The sequence below is a fragment of the Gavialis gangeticus genome, unplaced genomic scaffold, assembly GCF_001723915.1.
Source record: "Gavialis gangeticus isolate Ggan-Ray unplaced genomic scaffold, GavGan_comp1, whole genome shotgun sequence".
In the NCBI taxonomy this organism is placed as follows: Eukaryota; Metazoa; Chordata; order Crocodylia; family Gavialidae; genus Gavialis; species Gavialis gangeticus.
In genome coordinates this window covers 5,140,358-5,150,400 of record NW_017729018.1, presented here as the reverse complement: position 1 = coordinate 5,150,400, position 10,043 = coordinate 5,140,358, and the positions used below count along the sequence as shown (strand labels likewise).

Below are 10,043 nucleotides of genomic sequence, written 5' to 3'. Positions count from 1 at the left end.
TAACACAAACTGACTTAGCTGCTAGGGCAACAGGGCATTTTCTAGGGGCTCTTCTCTGCTCCCTGCTCATTCCCTGCAGAAATGGATGCACCTGTCAAGTACGTTAGCTGGTTCTCTCGCATGTGCCATGATGCTATTTTGTGTTACTTTAGCAGAACTATGGTGAAGGCCCTCATTACGGAGAACACAGGGACCTGTCATCTCACAACAGCATATCTTCATCACCATTCCTGGGGTCTGGACTCGTAGGTAAGTGCTGCTATCTGTGAGCAAAGCTGTTGTTTTAGATAGCGCAGACAAAATTTAAAGTGAAAAACACTTGGCTAGCCCAGGGGGCTAATGCAGGCCCTGTCAACCCCCAAGGATGCATCTAAAAGATGATTCTGTTAGTTCTGGTTGATTGAGCTGCTGTCCAGGGCCTTGCCAGTGTTTGCACGTACATGGAGACCTTTGTACGCTGTTATGCTATATGTTTATGCGCATGTTATAAAGTCATAGAAAATTAGGGTTGAATCAGGACGTCATCTAGTCCTACTATCCCCAACTATATATATGATCCCAGTAGAGATCAAGGCCCTGTTGTTCTGGGCGCTGCACAGATGCACATCAAGAGATGGACCCTTCCTTAAAGACTAAATAGATTAGACCAGGGCTGCCCAACTGGTGCCCCATGAGTGGTTAAAATATAGCCCGTGCAGCTGATAAGCATAGCTGCTGGAGCCAGTGTTGGCACAGCTCCTGAACCCAGAAGATGAATGCAGCTGCTGCTTGGGCCCTGCACCCCCCTGCCCACTGCTGAATTTGGGGTCTTCAATCACTGTAGGTGACCAAAATAGTTGTCAGGAGTAAAAGAGGGGTCCCACAAGCAGTGGTGCCCTTCATACACTGGGCTCTGGAGCTGCATTAACAAGCTGCTGCCCTGTTGTACGGAGGTAGGCCATCCACTGCACGAGAAGCCCTGTGGTCTGGATCTGGCTTGCAGGGCCATGTGTCCCTGAACTAAAGGGACAAAAGGTGGGAGGAGAAAGGCATTGAAAGAGGATGCAACTTGCCCAGGGTCATGCTGCAGAACCAGACAGAGATGCAGTCCAGTGGACCAGGGCTCTGGAATCTATTCCTGGCTGTTGCTGCTCTGCTGCAAGTTGCTGATATCTGAGTGTAATCGCTTGCAATCTCTGGGGAATCATTTCTGGGGCATATGGCTATCAAACTGTGTCGGAAGGAGAGGTGCGGGGCTGAAGGCAGTGCTGTTAGCCCTGTTTTCTCTCCTTCACCTCTGCTTTGTGAGGTTTTCCCTGATCTGCCTTGTCACCTGAAGGACACAGCTCTTGGCAGCCATCCTGTCCATTGAAATTCTCTTGTTATGTTCAGAAAGGGGTTCACCTGCTAGTGCTGATGTGTGGGAGTCACTGGTTTTGTTGTCAGTGTCTCTTGACATCCAGTCCAGTGTAGAGGGGGGTCAAACAACCTCCAGGAAAGTAAATCCCATTGACTTCTTCTGTGAGCCAAAGGTTTGATATACCACCAGTATCCTATTCCCAGTGCAAATCCACACTAGAGAATGTCACCGCGTGCCCAAGAACTGCTGCTCTGGGTGGTTCAAGAAATGTTCTTTGTTTCTGGGCTCCTCTGAGGTCCCGCGCAGGGTCTAGCTCTCAGAATGGGCATTGGCGCTGCAGCATAGAGCTTGTGCTTGCTCTCTTGCACACTCAGTGGTAACAGTGGATCATAAAATAGCCAGGCATGGAGGGGCCTGGTTTTGCCTGTGTGGCAAGTACTATGCTACCTGTCTCCTCTTGTGCTTTCCTTTCCATTGCTGGCAAATCCATCTGCTGGGGACTTGCTGACTGGGCTGTGAGTCCTTCCCTTCTTGTTCCTCCATCCCTCTGGGTTGGGTGCCAATAAGGGGGCAACCTCCTTTTAAGCTCTCGTTGCCGAGTATGTGATACTTGCATCTCTTCTTCCGTACTCCTTCCCCAGTGACGGTGCATGCTAGATGTAAGGAGCATGTGTCACGATTTACCCAGTTACCTCTTCGGACTCAAGGGGTGGGGAGGGATTAAGATCAGCAAATATCCATCTTGAAGAGCTTAGAGAGCTTCTATTATATTAAGCAAGTAATGAGAGTTAGTCCTTCCCTCCTTTCCCATGGTGCCCCTGGTGTAAGCCCTCTGTAGATGCCCTTGCCACATTTTTGGCAGAAGAGCCTGGGTGTCAGCAGCAGTGATTTTTATGTGGGGGAAATTTTATTTAATCGGGGGGGAAAAATCCCCTCAGATCAGTGGTTCCTCTTGCAGAGCTAGTAGGGAAGAGGAAGTTGTGGAGGCCAGGAAGCAGGTGGTGGCCAGTGTCTTCTCTCTGGGTGTCTGGTGGAAGAGGGCAAGCTGTTAGACCCAGTTCTCCAGAGATGAGCAGTCTATCCTCAGCTGGTTATTTCTTCACCATGGTCAAAGGGGAACTTTTAATTAAGCCTCACAGGTTCCCTCCAGAGGAGGAAGTGGGAGGGGGCTGTTTCCCTGCTGCATTTGAGGAGGAGATAGCTGTCCCCCTTTGCTTCCTGTAGCAGAGTAGGTAATGAAAGTTGATGTGAAGCTTCTTAATGAAAGTGCTGAGCAAGAGTCCTGCATGTGAAGTGCTCTAAGTTTTTTGTAGAAGAAAATTGCCGTTACTTACAAGGTGGCAAAGTCAGTCCGGGTAGTTCTCCCTGGCTAAGGATGGCACGATTCCTGAGACTGCTTATGGAGCAAGTGGATAGAAGTTGCCATCAGGAAGAACAAGGAGGTCTCTGCCCCAACTGTGTGCAGCTGTGAGAGATTTTGCCCCTAAAAGTCTTCATGTGAGACTGAACTTCAGGCTTTTTTTCACTAGCAGGTTGCTAGTGAAATGTGCTTCTGTGGCTGCTGGATGCTCCCAGCAAATCTTGTGTGTGTGGCACTGGGGTCCCACACAAGAATTTCCTCATTTAAGGCTCGCGTTCTCTTCAAGTGTCTCCCTCTAGCACCCAAAACTGGAAAATACTCGGGTTCATCCATCCCATAAGAGACTAGTGTGGACATTTCAAAGCCTCAAGGACCTCAGTTGGAGCCCTATATCCCAAGACAGAAAAACGTTCTCATCTTCTGACAAAGGAGGCTGGTGACTAGGTATAATGGCTGGTGAGGGGAAATGGGGAGTGGGATGAACTGGTTTGGAGAAGGAGAAAAATCCAGTGTGTCAGTTTATTTTCATTCTTTTATTGAATTTGGATTTTTGTAAACTTTTCATGGATCTCCTTTTTCCCAAAAATATTTCAGCAGAAAGGGAGAAGCTAAAAGGGTGGTTTAGGGTTCATTTTTTTTTCACTTTGTAAACATTTTGGAGAAAAGGGGAAAAACAGTAGTAGTACCAAAAGAAAGAAAATAGAGGAAGAAAAGAAAAACAAAGAAGCAAAATGGAAAGCTGTGGGGAGCCTTCATTCAGCAGCAAAAATCAAGGAAAAGAGGGGGAGGAGGGGAGAAGCGCATGAAATTTGATAAATACGTACATTTTCCAGAATCTAGATTCAATGGAAAATGTCCAGTTTAGGGGAAGACTTTTTGAGTGCTTTGGAGGAATGGGTGGGTTAAGGTCAGTTATGCAGGAGTTTTGGGTGTACCATTTACCATCTCTTACTACCCTCCTAAGCAGACAGTAGAGGGGTATGGTCTGAACAGAATGAGACACAGTGGGGCAGAAATGGGTGTGAGATCATTTTCTAAGTCCTTTTCTGACCATAGACTTCACCTCCATTTCCAGGTCTGACTAGGTTTTATCAGGGAGAGCCAGAAGGCTTTAGAAGAGCCTCTCCTTTCATCAGGCACACATTCTGGGCTGGATGGAGGAGTTGGGTGCATCTGTGCTGAAGGTGCTCCACAAAAGTTGCATCTCCCAACTTTCTGCTTCCAAGATGATCAAATAAGAAGGGAGTTTGGGGAGAGGGCACCTGTCTGCTGTGTACTGTTGGACCCAAGAAATGATAAATCCTGAGGTTTTCCCTGGACTGTAGTTCCCCAAACTTGCAGGGTTGTGCATTTCCATCCCTGAAGATGTCCACTGGTGCTGTATTCTAATTGTGGGGGGGAATATTATGTGATTTGCATGCGAGCAGAAGTGTTGTGGGGCTTTGGTAGTTAGTTGCCAGGCCTTTGTGTTGCCTTCCAAGATGGAGAGGCAGCAAGGACTTTGTTTTTGCCAACAGCTCAGTGTTTGGGGGTTTTGTAGCTTGAGATCCCAGTCAGCTAATGGAAAGATTTTTCCACCTGGTGATAAACTGTGCCATTGTAGCACTGGCAGTTAAGTGGGTAGAGCTCTATGTTAGGAATTTGGAGCCTTGTTTTCCCCAGTATTGTACTGTGCGACTTAGCCAAGTCCTCCTCTGTTGCTGCTCTTTGCCCTACCCTCTGTCCGGCCTATTTGCCCTGTGACCTCTCTGGGACAGGAGCTCTCTTTTTGCCTAGGTTTATCCCAGCAGAGCCCTGATCTCAGCTGAGGCCTCTTGGTAATTCTGTAATGCACATTAGATGGTTTTGCATGCTGTTTAAATAGACCAGCATGTCAGACCTAACGCTCCTCACACACACACAGACACGCACACAGTCTTCCCTAGCTTTCCAGCGGGCCTCATGAGCATATGCGAGTGCTCCCACCTTGGTGGGCAGCGAGTACGTTTTATCTCGAACAAATGTGCATATTCCTTAAAGTGTTCATTAGCCACTAGAGTTTAGTAGGCCTAAACAACAACAAAGCCATAGTTTTCACATTGCAAGGATAGAACTAACTGGGTGAAACTTTCTGGACTGAGACAGAGGTCAGGCTAGACATGATGATCAAGCCGTCTGTCTACATGGTAAGGCTAAGAACCTGAAGAAACATTGCACCCCCTTCTCATCACTGAGCATTCAGCTTCCTGTTCCTTGAAGTGCCTACCCAGGCAAAATTTACAAGGTCTGAATGCCTAATGTGCATAAAAAAAAAAAGGGCCTGGGGGGGAGGACAGGGGGAGAATCCAGAATACACCCGCTTGTAACAACCTTCATCCTTGACAGAAGCAAGCACAAGGCATGAACCCAGTATCTGGACGCTGAGTTGTGGCAGTAGGAGGGAGAACTCCTTTGGTGGAATCCCAGCCCGGTGCTTTTCCTTGGCTATTTGCAGACCTTTCTTGAGTCAGCGATGAGCCAGGGATCCTGTAGTGGGGCGGCTCTCCTTGTCCCTGAACCTGCTAATCCAGACAGGGTTGTGAGAGGAGAGGGAAGGGGCTTGCCTTTCTAAAGCAATCTTTGAAATCGGTTGCTTTGTTCACTATTCACCCTCAGTAAAGGAGGGGGGGATAGGGGAGGGGGAAATTGTTTAAACAGCAGGGAAACTGATAAGCCATAACAGATTTCTTTCTAGTAATTATTTCTAGTAATTAGCTTCTTTTCAGAGAAGTGTTTCTGATCTGGGGTGTATTGTGAGCTATTGTGAATTGTGTTCTTCCTGGACAATGGTTTTAATCTGCCCATGGACCTGGGGTTGTCACTACTCTCTTTTTTTCTTTTTCTATTTTTTTAAGCATGTTTTTTTCCCTCTTTAATTGCTTGCTGTGCTTTGCTTCCCCTCCTCTTTCCCCCAGGAAATATTTCTAATAGAATTACTGGAGTCAGAGTGTTTGCTGTTCCTTCGAACTTGCTGCGTCGGCATTGCACAGCTAGGGCACGTCATGGGTTGTTGTGTTTCTTGGGTTGGGAGACGTATGGGGTTGGAAGAGGAATGAGAGAGGCGGCCATTGCAACTCCGTTGTGCTGCATGTGGATGGAGTGATTTGAGGGCACCTGTGTGCATGCTCCCAGCGGGTTTAAAGACCTGCAGGATGCTGCATGGCTACAGAGCACCTGCACTCCTCTGGGGAGGCCCCCTGACAAACCCAGAGGAAGCGCAAGTCACCTTTTCTCAGCGCATTCATGCGCATCTGAATTGAGCATGTCCAGGGCAGCAACGCTGGAGCCATGAGTCTGTTTGAAGTTCTCATCTAGCTTGCATTACCATGTGCAAGATGCTCTGTGCCAGCTTTGCAGCCCCACCAGCGTGCACAGTATCCTGGCCTGTGCTAGGAATGGGAGATGTGGCTGGGATGCAGCTTTCAGTTTAAATGCTTATCTTCAGACCTTGCTGCTCTCTGGATAAACAGCCCTCCGAGACTAGGCTTTTCATTCTTGTTCTTAGTCCAGAAAGTGAATTTAGGTGTCACTCTCTAAGGGGAGAATCTGCTCAATGGCGTGGAGATGTGTGTGGTAGGTGGCTTTCCAATGCCAGGGTTATCTGCAGAGACAAACACCTGAATATATTTTAATTTTGAGTTTGGCATGTGCACAGTCTTTCAGGAAGGACTGTGCCAAGTTGGGGAGGAAGAAATAGATTGAGAAATTGCTTATTATGTATGGGTGAAAATAAAGTACTGCAGATCCCTGTAGGACAGGCTGGCACTAGCCTGTGTGTGTGCCTGCACACGTATAAAAGTGGGGGGGGAAGGGAGTGTAGGGAACTGGAAGAGAAATGGTGTGTAGGTGGCACAAGCACCTACTCTGGACACTTTTAAGAAACATTTGGATGCTTATCTTGCTGGGATCCTTTGGCCCTAGCTGAAGGGCAGGGAGCTGGACCCGATGATCTTATGAGGTCCCTTCCAGCCCTAAAGTCTATGAAATCTATTAAATAAGTTGCAGGGAAATGCCTGGCCTTTTAGCAGGGTAAAAGCACGTAGTATTCCTCACATACAGCACCTTCAAGTGCTTGCAAACTTTTCATGGGGGAAAAGTCCCATCCCTTGTCCACTAGCGCATGGGTGCCTTGTCACCCTTCTCCCCTCCTCCCCCATATATACACATGGACTTCCAGAATGCAAACTCCTGCCAGATCTGCTGGAGTAGCGCCGTCTCCTGGGGACCTTACCCACCAGCCCGATTCACAATTTTTGTTAGCCTTGTTCATTCAAAAAACAGGATTTTCTTTCTTTAAATTAAAAGAAAGAGAAGTCAAATGAAGATTGTTCGCAAGTTTCATGGGAGTCGCCCCGGAAAAAGTACACTTACAAATTGCAGACTTTTCCAAAACAAACTCCCAAAGTTCAGATGTCTGGAAATGTTTAAGGCACCCTGCCAGTTCCCACTTCTGTCCCGTGCTTCCTTGCTTGCTGCTGACCTGTGTGGTTTACCTTTCCCACCCACTTTCAACTTTTGCATCCTAAAATTCGCAAGAAAATACACAAAGGTTAGAATTATTATAAAAATCCCATTTCCTATTTGTATAGCGTATTCCCGGTGTCGTCTTTGTTGTCCAAGATTCTTAACGTTTGGGTCCGTCTCTCTGAAGTTTGTTGAATTTTTGTAATTAAGTGTACTTCTTTGGAGTGGGTTGGGAGTGTGAGGGCAGAAATGGTATTCGGCTACAGCAGGCTTTCATCCTAGCTCTAACCAAGGTGTTGCTCGTTTTTCACCTTCACTGTGGGGGTGACATTTGAGGTCTGTTCAACCTGTAGGGTATTCTCTGCTGTCAGACCTGTGTGAACCATACTCTGGAAGTGCAAGCTGAGCAGAAGCAACATGCTGCACCTGTGGCATGCATGGCAGCATTGGCTTTTCCTGTTCAGCTCAGCCATACAAAACTCAGGGAATTTTAAAATAAAGTCAGTAGTCTTAAGATCTGGAAGAAGTTGCTAGTCATATTAATCTTCTCCCCACCCCAGGTGTATTTTGTGAGTTAATTGCTAACTGCATTAGACCGTACAATCTTGTGCTTTCTGGGAGTTTAGCTGCTTTTTCTCTTCCTGTATTACTCAAAGAATGCTTTCAATCACCAGATCTGCTCTCCAATGTTGAGGGTCACTTTTATTTTCTGGCTGTTGTGCAGCAGGTGTGCTCAGTGTCTTCCAAATGAACTCAGTTTTACAAAATCTGTACTGGTGGCATGGCACAGCACAGGTTGCTGGTACCTAGACGCGCTCTGCATTTACCTACATTTAGATGCTGGGCGGGAGAAAGCAGCTGAGGTGGAATTTCAGCTTTGTGTGTTCGCATCTTGAAAGAGACTCACAATTGGACTACTGCAGAATTTATTTTGCAGTTTTACTCTGCACGTTTGGCAGCATACTGTGTGCATCGTACCCTTAATTGTAACGTTACTGACTTGAGTTTGCAGCGCTATCGAAAGGATGCTTTAGACTTCGTTTCACCCGCAAAGTGATATGTGTAGACAGCAAGATATTTACAGAGGGGAAGCTTGTCGGTTGCTTACCAGATAAAGCGTCCTGGAATTACCCTCGTTTTCCTTTATTTTAGAGCTAACCCTGGCTTGGTCGACGCAACCTGTTGAGTTATTTGTGTAAAGGTGTGGGCTATGCAGTAAATATAGCTCCTAAGCTCTTTTAAAAATTAGGTCATTGAAGTGACCTATCTTGTGACGTTTTGACCTTTTTGCTTATTTAGCATCTAATCCTGTGGAACCAGGGTAATGTGGGCTGGTGCAGCTTGCCACTGTGAATTGTGGGGGGCATTGCATGTGCCTCTGGCTTGGGGAGGTGATAGCAGGCTGGCCCCTTAGAGGCAGGGACCTGCAGAGGAAAATGCATTGACCACGTCAAGCTGGAAGTGGCGTTAGTTGTGAAATTAGCTGGCTGTGTGGGCAGGAGCTGATCCAGCCCCTTATCGCTTCACTGCACCAGCGTTGGTTGAAGTCCCACGCAGTAAGTTGCACAGAACAAAAGTGGACAAATGCCCTGTGGATTTGGGGGTTGCAGGTGGAAGAAACCTAATCTTTGTGCCACGTAAGTACAACCTAAGCACTGTCTTCCTCCATTTGGCTGTCTCTGGGTGTATCAGTCCATACCTCTCTCTCCATCCTCACACCATGAAGGCGTGTAATTGAGGGTGTCTGTCTAACCCAGGAAAGGAGGTGTGTTTTAATCAGGTGACTCCTCTGCTGTGCTGTGACATAGTCTGTAAATGCTGCCTCAGTGCATCTGCTTATGCTTTAACAGGGTTCTCCAGGGTTTTTTAGGTTAACCATGTTGGCAGAAATGCACGCTAGTTGCTGCCCGAGCTGACAGCCCCAAAGAGAGAGTCTGTCTCTCCACACCACCTGTCTTTACTGGAAAGGGCAGGGCTAGTTGAGTGACAAATACGTGGGCTGCAGTGTCGTGTGGGCATGCTGGCACTCACCCTTTCCAAGTCGGCGCAGAGCTCCTACCTGGTGCCTGCCACACGCGATCTGGGCACGCTCCATCCCGCCCCACGCCCGGCAGCTTTGCATGTCTGGCTTTGTGGGACACTAATCCCTTTCCCTTCCCTAGCGCTGCCATTAATGCATTGTAATTGGGGCCAGCTGGAAATTTTTATTAATTGAAAATAGAAGGTTTCTATGAAAAGTGTCAGCTTTCTACAGAAGACTTCCATTTGTCGTCAGAAACTGAGCACTGTGGATTCTCTAGCACTGCATTGCATGGCAGGGGTTGCAGTTCAGGGGCCTGGTGCGCCTGTTTTCTCCAAGCCTGTCCCATAATGCACCACAGCCACCTGCATGCCACGATGTGCCCCCGGCCCGTGGTGCATTGCAGGAGGTTCAGTGAGGCACAGGGAAGCCAACGGGAGCAGAAAGCCTCAGAGCAGCATTTCAAGATTGAAATCTTTCAGTTTGCAAAGAAGGGACCCTGTTTTCCAGCCAGCTGTATTTTGATTTGCTGAGCCCGATTCGGATGGCGAGAGGGTCACTCAGCAGCGTGGGGGCTTGTGGTTTTAACCTTTTCACCATGGCTGTGTTCCCTTCATGGTTTTCAGCAAGAAAGAGGTTCTTTGAAATGCAAACAGGCCCCTTCAGTCTCAGGAAAGGTCCTAGGTTTACTCCCAAGCCATCCTGGTTTTGATAACCCCAGTTACCCAGGCTAATAGCAGGGGGAGGGGGAAAGTAAAAACCTTCCCTCTGGTTCAGGCCTCTTAAAAACGTTCCCAACATGTGGATGTTTTTGAAGGAGGGATCGCACCCCCCCCCCCCCC

The 10,043-nt window shown here is 47.7% G+C and overlaps 1 protein-coding gene across 10 annotated transcripts in view; it reads left to right on the top strand.

Annotated features, from left to right (window-relative positions):
- Window positions 1-10,043, top strand: part of TCF3 (transcription factor 3) — a 130,332-nt gene that overhangs the window by 72,353 nt on the left and 47,936 nt on the right. For 7 of the 10 annotated variants that reach the window (XM_019513292.1, XM_019513294.1, XM_019513293.1 and 4 more), the window contains exon 5: window positions 153-249. In XM_019513292.1, coding sequence (XP_019368837.1) covers window positions 153-249 — 97 coding nt within the window. The remainder of the gene's footprint in view (window positions 1-152; window positions 250-10,043) is intronic. The other 3 variants (XM_019513297.1, XM_019513296.1, XM_019513289.1) reach the window with 1 other exon arrangement.